The 27,612-nt window shown below is 42.2% G+C and overlaps 1 protein-coding gene across 5 annotated transcripts; it reads left to right on the forward strand.

Moving 5' to 3' along the window:
* ATP23 (ATP23 metallopeptidase and ATP synthase assembly factor homolog) lies at positions 1-27,215 on the forward strand. Of its 5 annotated transcripts, none has more exons than XM_055578950.1 (6): positions 1-122; positions 10,067-10,112; positions 10,833-10,914; positions 17,162-17,299; positions 24,882-24,965; positions 26,757-27,215. In XM_055578950.1, the coding sequence occupies exons 2-6, from the start codon at positions 10,096-10,098 to the stop codon at positions 26,958-26,960; spliced, it is 525 nt and encodes a 174-aa protein (XP_055434925.1). In that variant the 5' UTR covers positions 1-122; positions 10,067-10,095; the 3' UTR covers positions 26,961-27,215. The 5 variants fall into 5 exon arrangements, with proteins under 5 accessions (XP_055434925.1, XP_055434945.1, XP_055434906.1 ...); XM_055578970.1 differs by lacking the exon at positions 1-122 and adding an exon at positions 4,163-4,246; XM_055578931.1 differs by lacking the exon at positions 1-122 and adding an exon at positions 4,253-4,540.
* Positions 27,216-27,612: the final 397 nt, after the last annotated feature.

Consider the following 27,612-nt stretch of genomic DNA (forward strand, 5'->3'; position numbering starts at 1 on the left):
GAGCGCCTCCGGTTTCCCTGGTAACAGCCAGCAACACCAACCAAGCTCGCATAAGTCTTCCCAGAATGCCGCGCGCCTTCTCTAATTCACTTCCGGGTGCGGAGGCCTGACTCCTCCAGTCGGTCGGTTTGTATATGTTAGCGTTGGGGTTTCTGGCTCCGGGTGTGTCGTATTCCTGCAGTGGGTGGTGGAGACTGTTTTGTTCTTTCTCTGCCTTCGAAACGGATCGCTAAGGAAAGGCGAATTTCACCGACGTTTTGGTGGCCCTCGATAAATGAATTATTAGTTGCAAAAAAAGCTAGAAAGTGCTTTAAGGTTATGTGCAACTTCATTTGTTGCTGTGGTATTTTAAGCAGCTTTACGCAACTTCCTATAAAACAACTATTTTTGCTTTAGAAAACGAAGGCAAGCACACACAGGCGCAAACAAAACCAAACCGCCAAATTTCCTCTAAACAGTGAGCCCAAACCAAAATGTGGAAGTTTGAAGCAGAGAAGTGTCTTGCCGGGCCCAGCAAGGAGACGGGAGCTGGGGCTCAAATACCCCAAATTCCCTGAAGGATTTCAGCACAGCATTTCTTTCTTTAGATTTATTATTTTATTTTATTTTTTGGCTGTGGCGGGTCTTTGTTGCTGCTCAGGGGCTTTCTCTAGTGTCAGTGGACCGGTGCTACTCTCGTTGTGGGGCATAGGCTCTAGGTTTGAGGGCTTCAGTAGTTGCAACTGGAGGGCTCAGTTGCTCCCCTGCGTGTGGGATCTTCCCCGGACTGAACCTGTGGCCCTTGCAGTGTAAGACAGATTCTTCAGCACTGGACCACCAGAGAAACCCACAGTAAAGGATTTTTAAAAGCTGGGTGAGGGAGGCTGGTTGCAGGGTACTAATTATCTCCTGCACAATTCTCTGGTTGATGTTGAGATAATAGGGCATTTAACAGTTGCTCCACGGCATGTAGGATCTTAGTTCCCTGACCAGGGATCAAACCCAGGTCCCTTGAGCCCACATCCCCTGCACTTCAAGGTGACTTCTTTCCCTCTGGGCCACCAGAGAAATCCCTTCTTTCTGTTCTTAATTAGTACTGTAATGGAGAAATGAAAATCCTTATAGCTAAATCTTTGCCTAAGTTCTCATTTCTTTGCGGTAATTATTTTTCTCTTTTTAACTTAGTAATTTGTGTTTGCACTTCCTCTTTTTCAAATGCCTTCCCATTCCACTCATGTCTTTATAGTATAAATGGATGAAATTACACATATGGCATCCAAAGCCTACTCAATTTTTAAAAGTTTATCTTTCTGATTATAAAAGTAATACATATTTACTGTAGAACATTAGGAAAATGTGGATGAATGTAATAAAAATATTCTGATATGTAGACAACTACTGATCATATTTTGGTATACAGTTTTCTAGTTTTCTCTCTGTTGCCTTCAGCAATGAGCATCAGAAAAATGTTTGGTAATATAGTGGGGTGAATGACACCTTTTAATTTGTATTTCTTTGCTTATTCATGTAGCTGAATAGCATTTCAGAAGTTCACATTTTATAGTCCATTTCAGGCCCCATCTTCTCTATCTAGCCTTCACTGAGAATTCCAGACTAATTACACTAACTTATAATGGTCTAGGTTCTCACGGCAAGCATACTGGGGTGGTTTGCCATTCTCTCCTCCAGAGTGAAAAAGCCAGCTTAAAACTAAATATTAAAAAAACTAAGATCATGGCATCTGGCCCCATTACTTCAAGGCAAATGGAAGGGGAAAAGGTGGAAGCGGTGACAGATTTTCTCTTCTTGGGCTCTAAAATCACTGTGGATGGTGACTGCAGCCATGAAATCAGAAGACGATTGCTTCTTGGCGGGAAAGTTATGATAAACCTAGACAGTGTGTTGAAAAGTAGAGACATCACACTGCTGACAAAGATCCGTATAGTCAAAGCTATGGTCTTCCCAGTGGTCACATACGGTTGTGAGAGCCGTACGGTAAAGAAGGAAGAATGCCAAGGAATTGATACCTTTGAACTGTGGCGCTGGAGAAGACTCCTGAGAGTCTCTTAGACAGCAAGGAGTTCAAACCAGTTAATATTAAAGGAAATCAATCCTGAATACTTATTGGAAGGACTGATGCTGAAGCTGAAGCTCCAGTATTTTGGTCACCTGATATGAACAGCTGACTCACTGGAAAAGACCCTGTTGCTGGGAAAGATTGAGGGAAGAGGGAAAAGAGGGCATCAGAGGATGAGATGGCTGGATGGCATCACTGATGCAAAGTCCAGGAACTTGGGCAAACTCCGGAAGATGGTGAGGGACTGGGAGGCCTGGACTGTTGCAATTCATGGGTTCGCAGAGTCTGACAACTGGGCGACTGAACAACAACAACAAAAACATAATGGTCTAGTTTTCCATATTTGTATATTTTAGTTCTCTAACTACATTAGAGCTAGTTGTGTGGTCCTGGATAAATTATTCAGTTTTGTTGAGCCCACTTTCTTTATCTGCAAAATATACTGATAATAATATTTATTTTGCAGGGTTGTGGTAGGGATAACAAATAACGCATCTCAGCTTAATAAAAAGTAGCTTTTTTCGTATAGCTTTAGCAGTCTATGTACATAGGAGGTGTTCATAATGTTCTGTTTCATGTGAATGAGTAATCTGAGCATCTCAATGAATTTAGTTATTTATTGAGCACCTTTGACACATAGGTACTGTTCTTATTCCTCAATATCTCTTGAATCTTTATGATTTAGATACCTTTCTTACATAAATCATATGCTCCTCTCAACCTCAAAAGTTCTCTTATGTTTCTGCTGCCATGCCTGGCACATCATAGAAGGTGCTGAATAAATGTTGAGCTGAACTGAGTAAATTTTGTGGAAAAAGAGAAACACAAGTTAGTTAAAACCTGTCAGGTATTGATGAAGCCATAATAGGTACAAAGTACTTTGTGCATTGGGAAATCAGGAGAGATTGATTTTGATTAAGGTATCTGGGAATGCCCTGTGGATTAGGTAGATTTGATCAGGACCTGGAATTCAAGGACTGAGGGTGTGTGTGTGTATGTGTGCATGCTCAGTTGTGTCCAACTCTTTGTGATCCATGGACTGTAGCCCACCAGACAGTGTCCACAGGATTTCCCAGGCAAGAATACTGGAGTACATTGCCATTTCCTTCTCCATAAGGACCGAGGATGAGGGCTTAAGGATGGAAGTATGAGTTAAGGCTTGGACGTATAAGTTAAAATGTTGTGTTTTGTTATGTTGATGAAAAAATTAATAGTTGTTCTAAGAAAGAAATGGAAAATTTAATTTGAGACAACCTGAGGTTTATAACCTGGGAGACAGTCTTTCAGAAAGCTGAGGACTGCCCCACCCCTTAGAGGTCACAGCACAGTTACAGAAGTTTTTGAGATAAAGGGTTATACATCAAATGAATTATTAACAGAAGGAAGGTTATCTCTCAAGGAGTTATAAAGTAGTGGATCATCCTGACACTATACAAGATTGAGAAGGACTATAAGCTCTGGTTAATGCAGATGCACAATACACTCTAAGGGGGAGGGAAAAGGCCCGATCTGGCAGAGAAAAAATTTATGTTTAAATTATTCTTGTCCTGCTATAAAATATGAATTTATTTCATCAATTAGAGTTATTTTTGGTGGCAAAAAAATAGGGTGGGCGAATGGCCTAAATGAGGCAAAATAAAAAAGGAGTTTGGTCTTATATTTTGAGGACTTTAGCGTGACCAATCGTTATAATGGCAGTTGTCAAATGTTTCCGGGAAACAGTGCTTTCAATATGGCTTGGGGCGTCAAGAGAGAGGTGGACCAGAGACTGCAGTTAGCCTGCTGGTGGATAAAGCAGGAAGTCGGACGATGGCAAAAACCTTCACGGGGAGAAGGGTATTTAATGGCCAGCACTGGTCAGGAGGTAAGGAAGGAGTGTGCACGAGGAAGCGAGGCTGCGGAACAAGGCTTGTGGGGATCGCACAAGCACGCCGAGGGACAGCGGCGAAGCCCACAACAGGCCGGCTGCATCCTGCGAGGGTACAGGCCTGCTCAAGCCAGCTGGCGCCTGGCCCCGCCCCTCTAGGCCTGCCCAGCAACCATCGCCCCGCCCAGCACTCGCCGTCCCGCCCCGTTACCGTCGCCCCGCCCCGCGCTTCTTGCCCGGCACTCCGTCCGTGTCCCTGGTTGCAGACCCCAGCCACAGAACGTCCTTGGCCCCGCCCAGCGACGGCGGCCGGGCTGGCGCAGGTTCGACCTGGCAGAGGGAGGGCCTGGGCGGTAGGAGGGAGGTTACCTTTCCCTCTCTCGCCCTCCGCCGCCCGAAGCGGGAGGAAGAAGCCGCGGCAAAGTCCGTGGGCGGCATGGCAGAAGCTCCGGATGAGCACGAGCCGGGCTCCGTGGCAGGGGAGCAGCAGCAACACGTCGGGTGCCAAGTCTTCTCCGAGCGGCTGGCTCAGGGGAAGCCACAGCAAGGGTTCCTCTCCAGTTTCTTCACCAACAACCAGAAGTGCCAGCTTATGCTCTTAAAGACGTTGGCCACAAGTAGGAGCCTTGACCCGGGGGCTGGGCGTCTCAGGGTGGGGTCTGAGACCGGGCTGGCAGGGAGGGGCCCCCGCACCCCTCCGCTAGGGGGCTCCGGGTTCGGCTCAGGCGGGGGCCGGGTTCTGGCCCCAAGGGCAGAGTTAAGGCAGATTTGGCATCGTGGGGTGGGTGTGGGGGGCTGAGCCTCAGTTTCGATCAGAGAAGGCGCTGAGGCCCCCTTCAGGACTGTTTGCTTGTGGCGTGAATGAGGAGTCGGGTTAGGAGTTAGCCCTTTCCGTGACACTCCGACAGATCCTCTCATTTCATAGGTAAATTGTGCATTAATATGGGGACTGGAGAGTCCAGGTGAAGCAGAGTTTTAAAGAGCTACGTTAATTAAAGCTTACTTGCTGAAACCGTGCAACTCAGATGGGATTTGAACCCAGCTAAAACTCAGATTGGGACTTAAGCCCTGCAGGCTGGGACCGGAACCTGCTGTCTTTTAATTGAAATCGCACACCTGGTCTCAGGAAGTTCAGGTTCTTTATGTCTCACTGCAGTAGGAGTTGAGCTGGAGGCAAAATGATAGGTAAGAAGTAGATTTATTGAGAGAGATACAAACTGCATAGACAGTGTGGGCTGTCTCAGAAGGTAGGCCCTGGGAGATCCGTGTACCATAGACAGAAGGTGGTCTGTCTTAGGTGGTGAGGGTGGCCTGGATATATGGGCTGGTTAGTTTTTATGGGCTGGATAATTTCATAGGCTAATGAGAGGGAGGATTATTCCAACTCTTTTGGAGACAGGGTGGGGATTTCCAGGATTGGGGCCAGAGCCCACTGTTTGGCCTTTTATGGTTAGCCTCGGAACTGCTGTGGGATGTGTCATTTAGCATGCTGATAAGTTAAAATGAGTATATAATAAGGCTCAAGATCTACTGAAAGTTGGATCTTCTGCTGTCTTGGGCCTAATTGGTTCTAACCATTTTATGTCATGTCCACAACAGCTCTGTCATTCTTTAAGGGTTGTGTCCTGCCCTGTTTTGTCCTGGCTCACTGCTGCTGGCAGTGCAAAGACAGTTTTGCAGTCCTACTCTTTGTTGAAAGGGGTTCTTAACCTTCATACACGGATGGGCTTCAGAATGTGGAAACTTCTGATATGTACTATGAAACTCCTGTTTGTATGCTCCTAAGAGCATTTTTCTGGGGAGAGAGTTCATAGCCCCATGATGTTCTGACATGCCCATGAACCTGAAAAGGTTAAGAACCATTGCTGTGGGTTACATAGGGACACCATCTGCTGACCAGTTTCTAAATCCAGGGACATTGCCCTAGAGATTCTTAACTTTTTTACAAGGCCCTAGACTTCTGCTTTATTGACTATGCCAAAGCCTTTGACTGTGTGGGTCACAATAAACTGTGGAAAATTCTGAAAGAGATGGGAATACCAGACCACCTGACCTGCCTCTTGAGAAACCTATATGCAGGTCAGGAAGCAACAGTTAGAACTGGACATGGAACAACAGACTGGTTCCAAATGGGAAAAGGAGTACGTCAAGGCTGTATATTGTCACCCTGCTTATTTAACTTCTGTGCAGAGTACATCATGAGAAACGCTGGGCTGGAAGAAGCACAAGCTGGAATCAAGATTGCCGGGAGAAATATCAATAACCTCAGATATGCAGATGACACCGCCCTTATGGCAGAAAGTGAAGAGGAACTAAAAAGCCTCTTGATGAAAGTGAAAGTGGAGAGCGAAAAAGTTGGCTTAAAGCTCAACATTCAGGAAACGAAGATCATGGCATCTAGTCCCATAACTTCATGGGAAATAGATGGGGAAACAATGGAAACAGTGTCAGACTTTATTTTTTTGGGGCTCCAAAATCACTGCAGATGGTGACTGCAGCCATGAAATTAAAAGACGCTTATTCCTTGGAAGGAAAGTTATGAGCAACCTAGATAGCATATTCAAAAGCAGAGACATTACTTTGCCAACAAAGGTCCGTCTAGTCAAGGCTATGGTTTTTCCAGTGGTCATGTATGGATGTGAGAGTTGGACTGTGAAGAAAGCTGAGTGCTGAAGAATTGATGGTTTTGAACTGTGGTGTTGGAGAAGACTCTTGCGAGTCCCTTGGACTGCAAGGAGATCCAACCAGTCCATTCTGAAGGAGATCAGCCCTGGGATTTCTTTGGAGGGAATGATGCTAAAGCTGAAACTCCAATACTTCGGCCACTTCATGCGAAGAGTTGACTCATTGGAAAAGACTCTGATGCTGGGAGGGATTGGGGGCAGGAGGAGAAGGGGATGACAGAGGATGAGATGGCTGGATGGCATCACTGACTCGATGGACGTGAGTCTGAGTGAACTCCGGGAGTTGGTGATGGACAGGGAGGCCTGGCGTGCTGCGATTCATGGGGTGGCAAAGAGTTGGGCACGACCGAGTGACTGAACTGAACTGAGACTTCCCGAGTTTACTTTAGATACATTAAGAGAATCAAAGACAAACTTGTTTGTCCCAAAACAAGACTACTGTTTTATGGCTGGCCAGTGACAGTTCAAAAGTCAACCACTCAGTGAGTTTTCCATCCTTCTTGAGATTACCTGCATCTCCAGGAATCGGGAAGAGAAAGGGGAGTAGAGGGGAATGATGACATTGTATTTACTTTGCAAATATGTATCAAATGCCTCCTAGATTCTGCTTTGGGCAAATACAGAGAGTAGTTGGGACCCTGCCTTTAAAGTGTTCCAAAGTGGAATGCAGTGGAAAGGACATGGGCTGCAGATTTAGAAGTGGGTTTAAATTTTGATCCCTTTCCTTGTTACATATGGAAGAGTGATTTAACTCTCTGATCCTGTCTGTCTTTATCAGGGAAAGGAAAAGGGAGTTGGGAAGGGGTGAAAGTACCTCTTTTAGGGTTGTTGTGAAGAATAGGTTTTATAAGTGTAAAGAGCCAGTGTATCAGGAGCTGAATAAAGAAACTGTAGCTGTTTTTTACAGTGGAAGAGCCAAAAAGTGGAGGAAGAGTTGAGATAGGAAGTGAGAAGGGCCAGGTGCTGAACTTGAGTCCCAATAGGAATTAACCTGCTTCAACCTTCCAAGGGGAAAGCTGCTGGAGAACCTGTTAGTGTATTAAAGCATCAACCTGCAGCTTTAAAATCCTATCCCTGGGATGGGTGTGATGAAAGAGATCAGGCCTCAAGGGAGACATTTGTTTTATTTTTCTCCAAAGCACATCCATTCTAAATACTGTAGGTCCTTCTTTGAAGAACCAAACCAATGTGCTCCCAGCAATTTTTTTTTTTTTTTTTAAAGAGGACACTGGACTTTTGAACCCATTTCAGTTCTGTAAAACTCTCAGGTGCTTCAGTAATACTGCACTTAGTATGGTGCCTGATACTTGATAGACACTAAGTAGAATTTATTAATAATAATTGTTTTACTGTTAACACTCTTTAAGAGGGGTCAGGTTAGAAAAGCAGTAACCAGTACCTAACTTTCTCATCCAACAATACTTTTACTTACCTGTTTTTGCTTTCAGCCTTTGAAAACCTTAATATCTTTTTTTTTTTTTTTTTTTGCTTACGTCATGTAATTTGCTGTGCATTTATATTCTCAGGACATCTATGTGAAAAGTTGATGTTAGAGGCACTTGGGTTCCTTATATTTTCCTGTAATTTTAACAGGCTCATAGATTCTTTAGAAGCGGTGGTGGGGGGCTCCGGAGTTGTCTAGGCCTTTTCACCCCCATCACTGACCAGAAACCTCTGTGCCATCAATTGACCAGAGTGTTTTAGAGCTCTGTTGGAACAGATTATCTTTGAAGCCCTTTGAGGCTACCAGGCCCTTATATCGACTGCTGTAATTGTTGGAAAAACCTTTTCTCATGCCGAGTTGAAATGTGCTCCATGTAACTTCTGCCCTTTGGTCCTTGCTCTGCTCTCTGAAGAAATGTTGGCAGAATCTATTCTCACATGACACCCCTTCAGATACTTGAAATTATTGTGGCCTTAGTTAAATCTTTTTTTTTTTTTTAACTTTAATCTTTTTATTTTGTTTTGAGGTATAACCTATTAACAATGTTGTGGTAATTTCAGGTGGACAGCATAGGGACTCAGCCATACATATACATGTATGCATTCTCCAAACTCCCCTCCCACCGAAGCTGGCAAGTAACAGTGAGCAGAGTTCCATGTGCTCTACAATAGGTTTCTGTTGGTTATCTATTTTAAATACAGCAGTGTGTACATGACCTTCCCAAAGTCCCTAACTATCCCTTCCCACACCCCCACTCTGCCCACAACCATAAGTTTGTTTTCTGTCTGTGAGTCTCTTTCTGTTTTGTAAGTTCATCTGTATCGTTTCTTTTTAGATTCTATATATAAGGGATGTCATATGATACTTCTCCTTTTCTAACTTCCTTTACTCAGTATGACACTCTCTAGGTCCATCCATGTTGCTGCAAATGGCACTACTTCATTCTTTTTAGTGGCCGAGTAATATTCCACTGTCTATATGTACCACATCTTCTTTATCCATCCCTTTGTCAATGGACGTTTAGGTTGCTTCCACATCTTGGCTCTTGTAAACAGTGCTACAATGGACATTGGGGTACATGAATCCTTTTGAAACATGGTTTTCTCCAGTTGTGTGCCCTGGAGTGGGATTGCAGGGTCATGTGGTAGCTCGATTTTTAGTTTTTTAAGGAACTGTCTGTACTGTTCTCCATAGCGGCTGTAGCAATTTACATTCCCATCAATGGTGCAGGAGGGTTCCCTTTTCTCCACACCCTCTCCACCATTTGTTGTTGGTGGATTTTTTGATGATAGCCATTCTGACCGGTGTGAGGTGATATCTCATTGTAGTTTTGATTTGCATTTCTTTAATAGCTAGAGATGTTGAACCTCTTTGCATGTGCCTGTTGGCCATCTGTATATCTTCTTTCTCCTTTCCAAATCTACAAATCCCTTTCTTGCTTCCTGTGGAACAAAGCCCTGAACTATTCCAGTCACCTTCCCCTGTGAAACAGCTTTGGTTGGCAGGTCCTGTTTAGAGTGTGGTACTCAGAATGGGATGCTGTGTACAGATGAGGGCAGACCACAGTGGGGCCACTTACTGCCTTCCTCTAATCTGGATACTGTGCTGCTGTTCATTTCTGTGGCTATGACCACAGTCATGTTGGTATATTTTATACATATGTCTTTTGGTATATATTTTAACACATTGTGTTTGAGCATTTAACTGAGAAACATTTGATATTATCTAAGATGTTTGATGGAACACTTTGGTATTTCTGTGAGTGTTTCATTTCATTAAAGACCTGCTGTTATGTTAATTTAAGCTTATCTTTTTGTATTTATTTTTAAATCAATTTTAAGATATTAATATTACTTAAATTATTACTAATTACTAATTAGTATTACTTAAAATTAGATATTAGTATTACTTCACTAAGATTTGAGAGGTATTTTTTTCTTTTATAATATTTGGATAATTTAATTGCTGCTGTTTTTTTCCAATTACCATATGTAATTGAATCAATATCTTTCTAGATCCATATGTCAAACTTCTACTTGATGCCATGAAGCATTCAGGTTGGTAAGTAAATCTTTTTAAAGTGCTCCTCTATATTCTGACTGCTGAAAACAAACCACCCCTTTCTCCCCCATCCCCCACAAACTGGAACTACTTCAGATTTTTCACTTCAGGCCACAAAGCCCTTTCCATATGGTAGGTGGTGCTGGTGGTGGTTGGCCGCATTCTCTCCAGGCAGGCCTTGTTCTCTCCAGACCTCTTCTGCCCTAACTCCACATCTCTGGCTCCACCATTCACCTCAGGTATTTAGTAAAGACAATACTAAAAATCTTTATCGTAACTGATTAGCAAACCTGGTTTTTTCACTATGCCAGTCTCAGCATTATCCTTAATAGAGAAGAAGTCTCAGTTTGTTATGCATGCAGTAGCCTTCCGGGTGTTGTTCAACTTTGAGGGGATCAGAAAAAGTGACTTCTGAGCTCCCCTTCTTAACATTCTGGCCCGAGGGCAGAAACTCCAGCATATTTCCAATGTGGTCTTCATTAGTCGAGCCAATGCTTTATGGACTCACGGCATAGCATTTGAACTGGGATCGATTTTGCAAAGACAGTTTCCTTATTTTACAGACGAGAGAACTAAATGCTGAAGGTGTTCAGTTGCCTTCCCGAGGTGTCCTGTGTGGCAGTGGTGGAGATGTGGGTGATCCGGGTCTCCTGGCCCACGGCTGTGCCCCATGGACACTGCTTCTGGACGTGGTCTCTTTAATCCATTCTTGCCTTCTAGTGCTGTTAACAAAGACAGACACTTTTCTTGTGAAGATTGTAATGGAAATGTCAGTGGAGGTTTTGACTCTTCAGTGTCTCAGGTAGGCGTTTCACCCAGTTGTTTTCTTTCCTCCAGTTCTCCTCATGTTTGCTGAGTCCCTTCCACATGCCAGGCATTCTACTTGGTAGACTTTGTGCAGGATTAAAAAAAAATGAGTTAGTGGCGATTCTGACCCTTAAGGTCCTCACATCTCACAGGGGAGACAAGACGTGACTGCAGACAGTGATAGAATTTGAGGCAGGTTAAATTCTTGGAGGTGGGTGTGGTTACCATAGGGGATGTTGTACAGTTCAGCTGCTATATGGTGGGAGGCTTTGAATGTCAGGATAAAGAGTTTCATCTTTACACAGAGGGAAGTGATGCATCTTTGAGAATTTTTGATAAGGAGAGTGAGTTTTCTCATCTGTAATATATGGGTAGTGATTGTATTTATCTCACAGAACAGTTATGAGAATTAAATGAGATTTCTCTTGTAAAGTACACTCAAGTCAACATGCTAGTTTTAAGTCAGTGGGGGGTTCTGACAGAGTCTTGAGGTGGTAGATGGATATGTCATGTGATGAGGGTAAATATAAGTGTTGTATGTCACTGATTCCATCATGAGTATATAACACATTAACTACATTTAATTGTTTCCTGCTAGGGGACATTATGTGTATTTTGGTTATTTATAGCTGTTTCAGGGAGATCATGGAAAGAGCAACATAGCAGAGGGGTGAGATGTCTGAGTTTTGGAGTCAGATAGACTTTGAGTTCAAATCCTTATTCCCCTGCTTATTAGCTGTGGGACTTGGGCAAGTTCTTTATTTTATTCTCAGTTTCCTCATTTGTAAATTAAAAAAATTAATTTATTTATTTTAATTGGAGGCTAATTACTTTATAATACTGTAGTGGTTTTTGCCATACACTGACTTGAATCAGCCATGGGTGTACATGTGTTCCCCATCCTGAACCCCCCTCCCACCTCCCTCGCCATCCCAATCCCTCAGGGTCATCCCAGTGCACCAGCCCTGAGCACCCTGTATCATGCATCGAACCTGGGCTGGCGATCTGTTTCACATATGATAATATACATGTTTCAATGCTATTCTTTCAAATCATCCCACCCTCACCTTCTCCCACAGAGTCCAAAAGACTGTTCTTTACATCTGTGTGTCTTTTGCTGTCTCGCATATAGGGTCATTGTTACTGTCTTTCTAAATTCCATATATATGCATCAGTATACTGTAGTGGTGTTTTTCTTTCTGACTTACTTCACGCTGTATAATAGACTCCAGTTTCATCCATCTCTTTAGAACTCATTCAAATGCATTCTTTTTAATGGCTGAGTAGTATTCCATCGTGTATATGCACTACAGTTTTCTTATCCTTTCCTCATTTGTAAATTGATAACTGTAACACCTATAGCTCTCCAGGTGGGTCCTGGTGAGTTCATTCCCTTTTGGGGTTAAATAGAGTACATCTTTTGAATCTTCATCTTATTTCTCAGCAGTGTTATACACAGTTGGGAACTCTTTTTTCTTTTTAATTAAAATTTTTTTGTGAAGTAACTCATTCGTACAGAAGAATAACAAACCTATATGTGTGCTTTAAGTCATCATAATAAAATTAACATCTGTGTAAGTGCCACCCAGATTTGAGGAATAAAACCTTGCTGGGACCTTAGAAGCCTGTGTGTCCCTGCTTGGATCATAGCCCCCTTCCTTATTTCTGACTTTCGTAATAACCATTCCCTGCTTGTCCGAATGGTTTTAACATCTATGTATATAGTCAAACATTGTGTTGTGTAGTTGCCTGCTTTTAAAAAAGTTTAAAAAAAAATTATTTATTTGGCTGCACCAGGTCTTAGTTGTGGTAAGTGAGATCTTTCATCTTCATTGCAAAATGTGGGGTCTTTAGTTACAGCACATAAAACCTTTGGCTGTGGAATGTGGGATCTAGTTCCCTGAACATGGATCAAACCCCAGACCCCTGCACTGGGAGCGTGGAGTCTTAGCCACTGGACCACCAGGAAAGTCCTTTGTTGCCTGCTTTTAAGCTTTATATATACTTGGGGTCATATGTAATACTCTGTCATTTTATGGAATTATACAGGATATAGTCCTCTGTAACTTAATTCTTCTGTACAACATTGTGAGATTCTTCTGTCTTGTATGCATCCCTGGTTTATTGAGTGTCACTGTTGGTGTATATTATTCCAAATCAAATCCCTTATGATTATACAGTGGAAGTGAGAAATAGAGTTAAGGGCCTAGATCTGATAGATAGAGTGCCTGATGAACTATGGAATGAGGTTCGTGACATTGTACAGGAGACAGGGATCAAGACCATCCCCATGGAAAAGAAATGCAAAAAGGCAAAATGGCTGTCTGGGGGGGGACTTACAAATAGCTGTGAAAAGAAGAGAAGCGAAAAGCAAAGGAGAAAAGGAAAGATATAAACATCTGAATACAGAGTTCCAAAGAATAGCAAGAAGAGATAAGAAAGCCTTCTTCAGCAATCAATGCAAAGAAATAGAGGAAAACAACAGAATGGGAAAGACTAGAGATCTCTTCAAGAAAATCAGAGATACCAAAGAAACATTTCATGCAAAGATGGGCTCGATAAAGGACAGAAATGGTATGGACCTAACAGAAGCAGAAGATATTAAGAAGAGATGGCAAGAATACACAGAAGAACTGTACAAAAAAGATCTTCACCAAAAAAAAAAAAAAAAAAAAAAAAAAAAAGATCTTCACGACCCAGATAATCACGATGGTGTGATCACTGACCTAGAGCCAGAAATCCTGGAATGTGAAGTCAAGTGGGCCTTAGAAAGCATCACTATTAACAAAGCTAGTGGAGGTGATAGAATTCCAGTTGAGCTATTCCAAATCCTGAAAGATGATGCTGTGAAAGTGCTGCACTCAATATGTCAGCAAATTTAGAAAACTCAGCAGTGGCCACAGGACTGGAAAAGGTCAGTTTTCATTCCAATCCCAAAGAAAGGCAATGCCAAAGAATGCTCAAACTATCGCACAGTTGCACTCATCTCACACGCTAGTAAAGTAATGCTCAAAATTCTCCAAGCCAGGCTTCAGCAATATGTGAACCGTGAACTTCCTGATGTTCAAGCTGGTTTTAGAAAAGGCAGAGGAACCAGAGATCAAATTGCCAACATCTGCTGGATCATCAAAAAAGCAAGAGAGTTCCAGAAAAACATATATTTCTGCTTTATTGACTATGCCAAAGCCTTTGACTGTGTGGATCACAATAAACTGTGGAAAATTCTGAAAGAGATGGGAATACCAGACCACCTGATCTGCCTCTTGAGAAATTTGTATGCAGGTCAGGAAGCAACAGTTAGAACTGGACATGGAACAACAGAGTGCTTCCAAATAGGAAAAGGAGTACGTCAAGGCTGTATATTGTCAACCTGCTTATTTAACTTATATGCAGAGTACATCATGAGAAACGCTGGACTGGAAGAAACACAAGCTGGAATCAAGATTGCTGGGAGAAATATCAATAACCTCAGATATGCAGATGACACCACCCTTATGGCAGAAAGTGAAGAGGAACTAAAAAGCCTCTTGATGAAAGTGAAAGTGGAGAGCGAAAAAGTTGGCTTAAAGCTCAACATTCAGAAAATGAAGATCATGGCATCCTGTCCTATCACTTCATGGGAAATAGATGGGGAAGCAGTGGAAACAGTGTCAGACTTTATTTTTTGGGGCTCCAAAATCACTGCAGATGGTGACTGCAGCCATGAAATTAAAAGACGCTTACTCCTTGGAAGGAAAGTTATGACCAACCTAGATAGCATATTAAAAAGCAGAGACATTACTTTGTCAACAAAGGTCCGTCTAGTCAAGGCTATGGTTTTTCCAGTGGTCATGTATGGATGTGAGAGTTGGACTGTGAAGAAAGCTGAGAGCCGAAGAATTGATGGTTTTGAACTGTGGTGTTGGAGAAGACTCTTGCGAGTCCCTTGGACTGCAAGGAGATCCAACCAGTCCATTCTGAAGGAGATCAGCCCTGGGATTTCTTTGGAGGGAATGATGCTAAAGCTGAAACTCCAGTACTTTGGCCACCTAATGCGAAGAATTGACTCATTGGAAAAGACCCTGATGCTGGGAGGGATTGGGGGCAAGAGGAGAAGGGGATGACAGAGGATGAGATGGCTGGATGGCATCACTGACTCAATGGATGTGAGTCTGAGTGAACTCTGGGAGTTGGTGATGGACAGGGAGGCCTGGCGTGCTGCGATTCATGGGGTCGCAGAGAGTCGGACACGACTGAGCAACTGATCTGATCTGATTTGATGTCTGTAGTAGAGTTTACTCTCTCTAATGTCATTTCCAACTGTATTGTTATAAGCAATGCTGCTGTGAATTCCTCACCTTCTCTCCTGAAGCACACAGGCAGGAGTTATTATAGGGTCTCTGCCAAGAGTGGATTGCTGGCTCATATCTCATGCATTCACTTGACTTGAACAGCTAATGCCACTTTTCTTGCCATGGTTTCTGGTATGCAGCACTCCTGCAGTTGCTCCTTTGGTCCTCAGCTTCCTGTACCAGCCCTTAAATGTTGAGGTCCCTTAATCCAGAGTGTTACAGCCCCTTCTTTTCTCTCTGGCACTCTGCCAAGGTGATCTCATTTGTTTTGCTAGGTCAGAACTCTGTCTTGAACTCCACATCCATAGAGCCAAGTGTTCACTGCACACCTACACTTGCAAGTTTTAAAGGCATCTCAGACCTGACATGTCCAAATCCAAACTGATGATTTTTACCATCCTCCATCTCCACCCAACCTGGTCTTTTAGTTTTGCATATCTCAGTGAATGGTACCACCATCCATCCTATTACCCAAGCTAGAACTTTAGGGGTCATCCTTGATACCTCTGATTCCCTTCTCCTTTTCTATCCAGCACCACATTTTGTGCAATCTACCTCCTAAATACCTTTTAGGCTTCCACCACCCTAGCTCGGGCACTATTATCTCTTGCCTAGAATACTTTATTCTCATTTAGTTAGTCTCTCTGCATCCAGTTTGGATCATCTTATGTCTCTTTTTCCAACTGTGGTCAAAAGGATGAAAGCAAAATAAAACACCCCCTGTTTCACTGTTCCCTGTCAGTGACTTCCCATTGCTGTCAGGATAAAGAGTGACTTGGCCCTGATGACTTCACCAGCCCTACCTCATGCCTACCACCTCCAACTTTGTGCTTCAGTCCTATAGGCCTACCTTCACCTTCTCAAACATTCTTGTCCTTCAACCCTCCCCCTACCCTTTGCGTGTATTATTCTCTCTCTGGAATGCTCCCTTCCCCTCTCCTCCAATTTTTAACTCCTGTTTATCCATCCATTAGATCCCAGTTTTAACATTCCTTCTGCAGAGAACCACTTCCCAACTCTGCAGATCAGGTCTGGTACTCCATTGTATGTACTCATAACAGCTGTTATTGCATGTGCTCAAGCATTTTGGTAAATATTTGATTAATTTCTATCTCCATTTGTAGACTGTAAATCTAATAGGTCTTGATAAATATTAGTTGAACTTATGAATGCTGAATGAATGTATATAAAATACCTGGGACATGTCCCAGTGTCTGGCACATAGTAAGTACGGAGTAAGTAGAAACTATTATTATTAGGACCCCTCATGTCTTTGTTATTCTTACAGGGTCCTCCTGTTCAGTGTGCTGTTGGCTTTTTGCACTTCTTTTTGAGGTCTTTCTGAGGACTTTTTCTGGCAATTCTAGTAGAATGGGACAGTGTGGTCATGCATTGTTGATTCATTGCTCATTCAGAAACTTGATAAGAAGCATTTTACATATATTCTCATTTAATTCTCACAGTTTTATGAGGTAGGTAATGTAAGTCATCTACTTTTAATAGTTGAGGAAACTGAGGCACATAAAGCTTAAGAAACTTGCCCAAGGTCACTGACTTAGTAAGGAGTGGGGCTGGAATTTGAATCTCTGCCTCATTCCACCGTCCATGGTTAAATATTATTAAGAGTCCAAGACAGGCTGGTACAGTCCACCCAGCGAGGATGGTATGTGAATAAATGTCCTTAAACTAAGTGCTGTGCAGTCCAAGGAGAGGAGAGCCCTTGGGGAAGGCTTCCTGGCATGTATGGAGAAGACTGGGCCTTGATGGTGGGGTGGGTGTGGGCTCCATAGAGAAGAGTAAGTGAGGCTTTCCATGCAGTGAGCCCCCTCAGGTGAGAGTGAAGGTGGAATCTTATGAAATGAGAGTAGCTCTTAGAAATAACTGAACTTCTCTTATTTTGGTGCCTCTTAGATTGTTCTGTGCCAGAATAATATCCGTAATCAGACCCATATGAACAGAGTGGTCACCCATGAGCTCATTCACGCGTTCGATCATTGTCGTGCTCATGTCAATTGGTTCACCAATGTCAGACATTTGGCCTGCTCTGAGGTAAGTTTTATTGTAGAAGATACTTTCCCCCCACCCTGAACATTGTGTGTTTGAGCATTTTATTCAAGTATGATTTATTTAAACATATTTGTTTTCTTGTCATAATTCCATGTTAGTCTTCAATTTCCATTTTTAACTATTGAATACAATTTTTGTCTTAAATATAACCTTTAAATCCTAATAGGAAAAGGAGTACATCAAGGCTGTATATTGTCTCCCTGCTTATTTAACTTATATGCAGAGTACATCATGAGAAACACTGGGCTGGAAGAAGCACAAGCTGGAATCAAGATTGCTGGGAGAAATATCAATCACCTCAGATATGCAGATGACACCACCCTTATGGCAGAAAGTGAAGAGGAACTAAAAAGCCTCTTGATGAAGGTGAAAGAGGAGAGTGAAAAAGTTGGCTTAAAACTCAACATTCAGAAAACAAAGATCATGGCATCTGGTCCCATCACTTCATGACAAGTAGATGGGGAAACAGTGGAAACAGTGTCAGCCTTGATTTTTTTGGGCTCCAAAATCACTGCAGATGGTGACTGCAGCCATGAAATTAAAAGACGCTTACTCCTTGGAAGGAAAGTTATGACCAACCTAGATAGCATATTAAAAAGCAGAGACATTACTTTGTCAACAAAGGTCCGTCTAGTCAAGGCTATGGTTTTTCCAGTGGTCATGTATGGATGTGAGAGTTGGACTGTGAAGAAAGCTGAGCGCCGAAGAATTGATGGTTTTGAACTGTGGTGTTGGAGAAGACTCTTGCGAGTCCCTTGGACTGCAAGGAGATCCAACCAGTCCATTCTGAAGGAGATCAGCTCTGGGATTTCTTTGGAAGGAATGATGCTAAAGCTGAAACTCCAGTACTTTGGCCACCTCATTTGAAGAGTTGATTCACTGGAAAAGACTCTGATGCTGGGAGGGATTGGGGGCAGGAGGAGAAGGGGATGACAGAGGATGAGATGGCTGGATGGCATCACTGACTCGATGGATGTGAGTCTGAGTGAACTCTGGGAGTTGGTGATGGACAGGGAGGCCTGGCGTGCTGCGATTCATGGGGTCGCAAAGAGTCGGACACGACTGAGCAACTGAACTGAACTGAACTGAAATCCTAATAATAGTGATTTGACTATTATATGACTATGACTAATTATAAAAAAACATTTTTTCCTATGGAATAAACATTTCTTATAAAATTTATATAAACATTTACTGAGGGCTGTATTCTAACACTGTTCTGTTTGTGGATTCTTATTTAATCTTCACAACAATCCCTTGAGGTGTAGATACTGTTATTCCCATTTTATTTATGTGAAAAGTGAGGCATTTGTTTAGATACCATGGTTAGTAAGTGGCAGAGGCAAGATTACAGTCAAGGTTCTTGATGGGTTTGCTGTGCTGCCTTCCACAGGAAAAGTTGCTAGCTTTCCATAGAATAAAACAGTTCATTTCAAAAATGCAACATCAGTTCAGTTCAATCAATCGTGTCCGATTCTTTGTGACCCCATGGACTGCAGCACCCCAGGCTTCCCTGTCCATTACCAACTCCGGGAGCTTACTCAAACTCATGTCCATTGAGTTGGTGATGCCATCCAACCATTTCATCCTCTGTCATCCCCTTCTCTTCCCACCTTCAATCTTTCCCAGTATCAGGGTCTTTACCAATGAGTCAGTTTTTCGCATCAGTTGGCCAAAGTATTGGAGCTTCAGCTTCAGCATCAGTACTTCAAATGAATATTCAGGACTAATTTCCTTTATGATAGACTGGTTGAATCTCTGCAGTCCAAGGGACCCTCAAGAGTCTTCTCCAAAACCACAGTTCAAAAGCATCAATTCTTTGGCATTCTGCTTTCTGTATAGTCCAACTCTGACATCCATACATGACTGTTGGAAAAACTATGGCTTTGACTAGACAGACCTTTTGTTGGCGAAAGTAATGCCTCTGCTTTTTAATATGCTGTCTAGGTTAGTCATAGCTTTTCTTCCAAGGAGCAAGTGTCTTTTAATTTTATGGCTGCAGTCACCATCTGTAGTGATTTTGGAGCCCCTCAAAATAAAGTCTGTCACTGTTTCCATTGTTGCCCCATGTATTTGCCATGCAGTGATGTGACCAGAGGCCATGATCTTAGTTTTCTGAATGTTGAATTCTAAGCCAACTTTTCCACTCTCCTCTTTCACTTTGATCCAGAGGCTCTTTAGTTCTTCTTCGCTTTCTGCCATAAGCGTGGTGTCATCTGCATATCTGAGGTTACTGATATTTCTCATGGCAATTTTGATTTCAGGTGCTTCATCCAGCCCAGCATTTCGCATGATGTACTCTGCATATAAGTTAAATAAGCATGGTGACAATATACAGACTTGATGTATTCCTTTCTCGATTTGGAACCAGTCTGTTGTTCCATGTCCAGTTCTAACTCTTGCTTCCTGACCTGTATACAGATGTCTTAGGAGGCAGGTCAGGTGGTCTGGTATTCCAATCTCTTTAAGAATTTTCCACAGTTTGTTGTGATCTACACAGTCAAAGGTTTTGATGTAGTCAGTAAAGCAGAAGTAGATGTTTTTCTACTTTTTTGATGACCCAGCGGATGTTGGCAATTTGATCTCTGGTTCCTCTGCCTTTTCTGAATCCAGCTTGAACATCTGGAATTTCACAGTTCATGTACTTTTGAAGCCTGGGTTGGAGGATTTTGAGCATTACTTTGCTAGCGTGTGAGATGAGTGCAATTGTGCAGTAGTTTGAGCATTCTTTGGCATTGCCTTTCTTTGGGATTGGAATGAAAACTGACCTTTTCCAGTCCTGTGGCCACTGCTGAGTTTTCCAAATTTGCTGGCATATTGAGTGCAGCAGTTTCACAGCATCATCTTTTAGGATTTGAAATAGCTCAACTGGAATTCCATCACCTCCACTAGCTTTGTTCGTAATGATGCTTCCTTAGGCCCACTTGACTTTGCATTTCAGTATACACACCATCATGGTTATCTGGGTCATGAAGATCTTTTTTATATAGTTCTTTTGTGTATTCTTGCCACTTCTTAAATCTTCTGCTTCTGTTAGGTCCATACCATTTCAGTCCTTTATTGTGCCCATCTTGCATGAAATGTTCCTTTGGTATGTCTAATTTTCTTGAAGAGGTCTCTAGTCTTTGCCATTCTATTGTTTTCCTCTGTTTCTTTGCATTGATCACTGAGGAAGTCTTTCTTATCTCTCCTTTCCATTCTTTGGAACTCTCCATTCAAATGGGTATATTTTTCCTTTTCTCCTTTACCTTTAGCTTCTCTTCTTTTCTCAGCTATTTGTAAGGTCTCCTCAGACAACCATTTTATCTTTTTGCATTTCTTTTTCTTGGGGATGGTCTTGATCACTGCCTCCTGTACAATGTCACAAACCTCTGTCCGCAGTTCTTCAGATACTCTATCAGATCCCAATCCCTTGAATCTATTTGTCACTTCCACTGTATAGGGATTTGATTTAGGTCATACGTGAATGGTCTAGTGGTTTTTCCTACTTTCTTCAATTTAAGTCTGAATTTCGCAATAAGGAGTTCATGATCTGAGCCACAGTCAGCTCCTGGTCTTGTTTTTGCTGACTGTATAGAGCTTCTCCATCTTTGGCTGCAAAGAATATAATCAACCTGATTTTGGTGTTGACCATCTGGTGATGTCCATGTGTAGAGTCTTCTCTTGTGTTGTTGGAAAAGGGGGTAGTTCTCTTGGCAAAACTCTATTAGCCTTTGCCCTACTTCATTCTGTACTCCAAGGCCAAATTTGCCTGTTACTCCAGGTATCTCTTGACTTCCTACTTTTGCATTCCAGTCCCCTATAATGAAAAGGACATTTTTTTGGGGTATGTGTTCTAGAAGGTCTTGTAGGTCTTCATAGAACTGTTCATCTTCAGCTTCTTTGGCATTACTGGTTGGGGCATAGACTTGGATTACTGCAATATTGAATGGTTTGCCTTGGAAACGAACAGAGATTATTCTGTTGGTTTGGAGATTGCACTGAAATACTGCATTTCTTTTGTTGACTGTAAAGGCTACTCCATTTCTTCTAAGGGATTCTTGCCCACAGTAGTATATATAATGGTCATCTGAGTTAAATTCACCCATTCCAGTCCATTTTAGTTCACTGATTCCTAAAATGTCAATGTTCACTCTTGCTATCTCCTGTTTGACTACTTCCAATTTACCTTGATTCATGGACCTAACATTCCAGGTTCCTATGCAATATTGTTCTTTACAACATTAGACTTTACTTCCATCACCAGTCACATCGACAACTGGGTGTTGTTTTTCTTTGGCTCTGTCTCTTCATTCTTTCTGGAGTTATTTCTCCACTGTTCTCTAGTAGCATATGGGCACCTGCCAACCTGGGGAGTTCATCTTTCAGTGTCCTGTCTTTTTGCCTATCTCTGCCTATCTTTGATGGTGCAGTAGAAGGATGTGCACTCATCTTCTGTGAGAACTCCAGAATTACAACTCGCTGCTGCACAACTGTCGACATGAGAATGCCCACCAAAAAATATACCCCATGTCCAAGGGCAAAGGAGAAGCCCCAGCAAGACGGTAGGAGGGGCCACATTGCATTTAGAATCAAACCCCATACCTGCCAGAGATGCTCGGCGGTCTCAAACAAAACCTTGTGCACACCAGGAGACTCCACAGAGACTGAGCCAGATCTGCCCCTGAGTGTTTGCACGTCTTTGCTTGGAAACCTGCCTTTCTTCAAGATTCATGTCAATCATTTTATGGCCCGGGAGAACTCACCTTGTGCCGGTGTTATCTTAAAATGCATGTTGTGGGTGAGGGCCCCGGTGCCAATCTCTGAGTTTTGAGACATTTCCTTTCTCTCATCTGCAGCCTGCTAGTAGCTATATAGGATTCCCTGGTGGCTCAGACGGTAAAGAGTCTGCCTGCAATTCGGGAGACCTGGGTTTGATCCCTGGGTTGGGAAGATCCCCTGGAGAAGGAAATGGCAACCCACTCCAGTATTCTTGCCTGGAAAATCCCATGGACAGAGGAACCTGGCAGGCTACAGTCCGTGGGGGTCACAAAGAGTCGGATACGACTAAGCAACTTCACTTTCACTTTCAAGATGATATTAAATGTTTGAGTGTGTCCTGTGGTGTTTGAGTGTGTCCTGTGGAGGTACAGGTCAGCAGTGGCCTGCACTTGTACCAGGCAACCGCCAACCCACACGTCCACCAGAGACTCCTGGACACTCATGGGCAAGTCTGGGTCAGTCTCTTGTGGGGTCACTGCTCCTTTCTCCTGGGTCCTGGTGTGCACAAAGTTTTGTTTGTACCCTCCAAGAGTCCATTTCCCCAGTCCTGTGTAAGTTCTGGCGGCTCTATGATGGGATTAATGGCAAACTCCTCCAAGAGGGCTTATGCCATACCCCGGGCTGCTGCACCCAGAGCCCCTGCTCCTGCAGGGGACCTTTTGGAGGAGGCCGCCATTATCTTCCTTACCTCCACCATAGTTTTGGCCTCAAAACTATGGCCTCAGGTCAAACAACAGGGAGGGGACACAGCCCTGCCCATCAACAGAAAATTAGATTAAAGGTTTACTGAGCATGACCCCGCCCATTAGAACTAGACCCAGTTTCCCCCTCAGTCAGTCTCTCCCATCAGGAAGCTTCCATAAGCCTCTTATCCTTATCCATCAGGGGGCAGACAGAATGAAAACCACAATCACAGAAAACTAATCAAACTGATCACATGGACCACAGCCTTCTCTAGTTCAATGAAACCATGAGCCATTCTGTGTTAGGCCACCCAAGGTGGATGGGTCAAGGTGGAGAGTTCTGACAAAACATGGTTCACTGGAGAAGGGAATGGCAAACCACTTCAGTGTTCTTGCCTTGAGAACCCCATGAACAGTATGAAAAATACAACATAGGAAGATATTTATTATTTATTATTACCTTCCTATGTTGATTGGATTGCTTTCAGAAATACATATATATATGCTCCTAGAAAGACATTTGTATTTCATGCTTGCATTTCATTAATTGAAGAGTGCAATGTGCTGAGAAGCTAAAAAAAATTAATATAAATTTCAAGCTTATATTTCATAACTTAGATTATTTTCTCTTTGCCTTGAAATTAATAAGCAGCCTCACTGCATCTGATTATAACTCATATGATTTGAAAAAAAGACTGAAACCTGAGCTTTTGAATATTTCTTTCTCTTGGGTGTTACAAGAATTAATGCCTGTTAGCTAGTTAAAGTGTGTTAAGTGCTTTGAGCTCCTCAGAGGAATGAAGCTATGTTATTATAGGAGTAACAAGAAGTGGGCTATCTGATTGCAGTGAATGAGCAAAATTGTGGCCAGGCTGGCTATAGAATGTGGGTAGTTCCACAACTGTTTCACATATTAAAGCTGCTTTTCAGAGTAGGAAATGGCAACCCACTCCAGTATTCTTGCCTGGAAAATTCCATGGACAGAGGAGCCTGGTGGACTACAGTCCATGGGGTTGCAAAGAGTCGGAAAACATGACTGAGCACGTACACAAAGCTGCTTCTTACCTTAAAGATACAGCAAATTAGAAAATATGTGCTAACTTCAGGCCAACTTCCAAACTGGTCATATTCATAGCATGACCAGTTTGGAATGTTCTTGATTCTTGTACCCATTAATTTTTCATAGGCCAATTGAGGCCTTGGAGGAAGGTCATGAACTTACATGGGTTTAAGGGAAGGTACAGGAGAGTTTCAGTGGTTTGGGCTAGGAGGCCTGGGAGGTTTGTGTGCCTGAGTGTCTTAGGTACTGTTCTGTTTTATGAGCATATTGAAAATCAGTTTGTAGGTCTTTGGAAGAATGCTTTCTTGAAGTCCTTTTGGTCATTTCTAGAAGTGAGAACAGAGTATCTGTAAAGATTGTAGAGACCATAATCTTTAACTCAGAAGTCCAACTCTGACTTTTGGTTCCAAAAGAAATTAGTTCTGTCATTAAGGCTCCAGAGAAACATTTTGAAAATTCCTTTTGAATAGGTGATTCCCCCCAGTATATTTGGTGTTTTGTAGCATAGCTCATAGTTGTCTGTTTTTTTTTTTTTTAAATGCTTTTCTGGATTCAGTAATTATTTGTTTATTTATTGGTTGTGCTGGGTCTTCGTTGCCATGCCGTCTCTTCTCTAGCTGCAGCCAGCAGGGGCTAAACTCTACTTGCGGTACACCAGCTTCTCATCGTGGCGGCTTCTCTGGTTGCAGAGCATGGGCCTCGGCAGTTATGGCACAGGGGCTTGGTAGTTACGGTTTCTGGACTCTAGAGCACAGGCTCAGTAATTGTGGCGCATGGGATTAGTTGCTCCACGGCATGTGGGATCTTCTTGGACAAGGGATCGAACCCATTCTCCTGTATTGGCAGCAGATTCTTTAGCACTCAGCCGCCAGAGAAGCCCTTTGCTCTTTTTCTTAAGAACTTCTTAAGTCAGTCGCGTTGAAAAAATCTTACAGATACTCTGTCCTCAGAAAAATATGCCAATTTTATATTCTTTTATAATAAAAAAAAATCAGTTGATATAAAGGTATAGAGCACAAGTGCTTACTTTCTTTTTGTCTTCTTTCTGTCTTTGTGACAGGTTCGAGCTGCTAACCTTAGTGGAGACTGCTCACTTTTAAATGAAATATTCAGGTTGCATTTTGGATTAAAACAACACCATCAGGTAAAAACTAACATATGAAATCGCTTAACGGTCAAGAGTGCTATGAGTGGAAATAATGAATAGAAAAATGAGAAGTACATTTAGTATTTGAAATGTGAAAGAACTATTATTTGAAAAGAATACAACATGTATATCACTTAAGCCAACAGAGGGAATTCAGTTATGTTTTTATAATTATGGGGAAGCTCTGTGACTGGGAGATTTTCACAGTGGAAAGAGCTATGATATCTCGCATGGGATCATTTTGGATGGGGGTAGATAATGAATAGAAATGAAATCACATCCTGTCTTACTTCTATTCTAACAGTCCTGGACTTCTGTTTTCAAACTATCATTGTTCTTGAGACAAAAAAGTAATACCTGTGAGAACAGAGCCTGCTTTGCAGCACAGTGTGTATTAGTGCACCTTTCTAAAGGCTGTGTGATGTGACAGCAAAGCTGTGGATTGGCACAGACTTAATTACGAAGAACTGAGCTGAGAGATTTGTACACAAAACAAAATGAAAACTATAGGCAAGATCAGTCCTGCTGGAAAGCTTTTAAGGTCACTGATAAATGGACATGGGGAGAGGAACTTTAGAACTGATGGACTGGTGAAGAATGTGAGCAGTTCTTCCCACAGCAACCAAGGGGCTCTGTGTCCACACTGAGGAGAAAGGCTGGTCAGAGCTTTTCTATGGGAAGAGGTTGCTGGACCAATTTGTGACGTACATGGGTATCAAGATAGCAGTTTCAACCAGATGTAGAAAGGACAGGCTTGGAACAACAACAGGAAGGTCCTTGGTGGAGTAACTCAACTCAGCTCTGGGGAGGAAGGTGGAATGTCACAATGAACTAAGAGAAACTGTGAACTCAGTGAATGGGAGTTAGAAGGCAAACCTGGGGCCTGGGAAGGGTGACTGCACAGATAAGCCTGTTACGCTTTCAGCCTGTGCCAAGTCCACTTGGTGATGTGCCGCTGACTTGTCCTGAGCCACATGGCATCTGTGCCCTCCAATCCCTGCTCTTCTGGTGAAGTCAGCTCAGGCAGCATTTGAATGGGTGGTGTGTTCTGGCTCTCAGTGGAAAGAGCGGAAGCAGGGTACACTCAGCACATCCCCAAGAAGAGGCTAATGCACATAAGGCATGTGATCCGGGGCCGAGAGTCTTTGAAAGAAATCTCTCCTCTTTTTACCTTGGGCTGGAAGTAGCAGTGGATGAATACAGCGGGCAATAGGATGAAGATAAGTGGAGGCAGTGGGAGAAGAGGCCTAGCTTTTGTATAGCATGTGCCCAAGAAAAAAGTTGTTTGATTTTTCTTTTCCCCCTGAAAAATTAGAAAACCTTCAAATTTTGTGTGTGGTTTCTTGTTGTCTCCAGGGGAGATGCCCCTCTCAAAGGAAAAGTTATCCAGCAATGGTCAGTTATGAAAAATTGAGAGAGAGAGAGGCACAGCAGTATATTTCAGATTTATTCAAGTTAAAAAAAATTCAACCAGAACCTTATTTATAGACTTTTTTTTATGATTTTTCAAATTGGGAGTTACTGTTTAGCAGACATTTCCTGGAACTTATCATCATTGGGAAAGATAAGAAGGGAGGAGAGGAAGAGATCTTTTTTATACCTAAATAATTTTAGATTGAGCTAAACATGCTCCGTAATTGCATCTTTATTTTTTGGACTGATGGAAATGAATAAAATAACGTGAGAGAAAATTAATTTTGACCGTGGTTCAGACCTTTTGTGAAGTGTTACTATTTCATGAGTAAATGTTCATATAAGATTAACGCTATATACTTTCTTGCTCCTTAGACTTGTGTGCGAGACAGAGCCATTCGTTCTATCCTGGCTGTTAGGAACATTAGCAAAGAAGTAGCTCAGAAAGCTGTTGATGAAGTTTTTGAGTCTTGTTTCAATGACCATGAACCTTTTGGAAGGATCCCTCATAATAAGACCTATGCAAGATATGCTCATAGAGACTTTCAAAACCGTGATCGATACTACTCAAATATATGAAGACAATGATATTTTATACTATAGAGCTTCAGTGATCATGAAGAAAGTATGGTTTCTACGTGGACAAACATAAACAATCAATTAAATACAGGGAAGACACAGAAGATGCTGATTCTAACATCAGAAAAAGTAACTGTGGTGAGAAATGAAATTGCCTTAAACGCAAAGGCAACCATTGTATCTTTGTAGCTTTGGATCTTTATTTACCAGTTGGTAACTAAAGCAAATAAATTGTTCATTTAAAATTTTCTACAATATACTTGTTATTACTTGTGTTTTGTTTTTATGATAGTGATTTGTTTTTATTATATGTGATTATTTTAATACTTGATTATGAAACCTGTGAAGTATGCCCTTGTGTGGTGTGTATGTCTTCTTTGGAAAAATGTCTTCAGATCCTCCGCCCATTTTTAAATCAGGTTGTTTGTTTTTTGATGTTGAGTTGTATGAGTTTTTGTATATTTTTAAAGTAACCCCTTATCAGATATTATTTGCAAATATCTTCTCCCATTTAGTAGGTGACCTTTTCATGTTGTTAATGGTTTCCTTTGCTATGCAAAGGCTTTTTAGTTTGATGTCCCTTTTGTTTATTTTTGCTGTTCTTTTGCTTGCCTGAGGAAACATCAAAACAAAAATTACTAAGGGTGATGAC

Source organism: Bubalus kerabau, chromosome 1, assembly GCF_029407905.1.
Source record: "Bubalus kerabau isolate K-KA32 ecotype Philippines breed swamp buffalo chromosome 1, PCC_UOA_SB_1v2, whole genome shotgun sequence".
In the NCBI taxonomy this organism is placed as follows: Eukaryota; Metazoa; Chordata; class Mammalia; order Artiodactyla; family Bovidae; genus Bubalus; species Bubalus kerabau.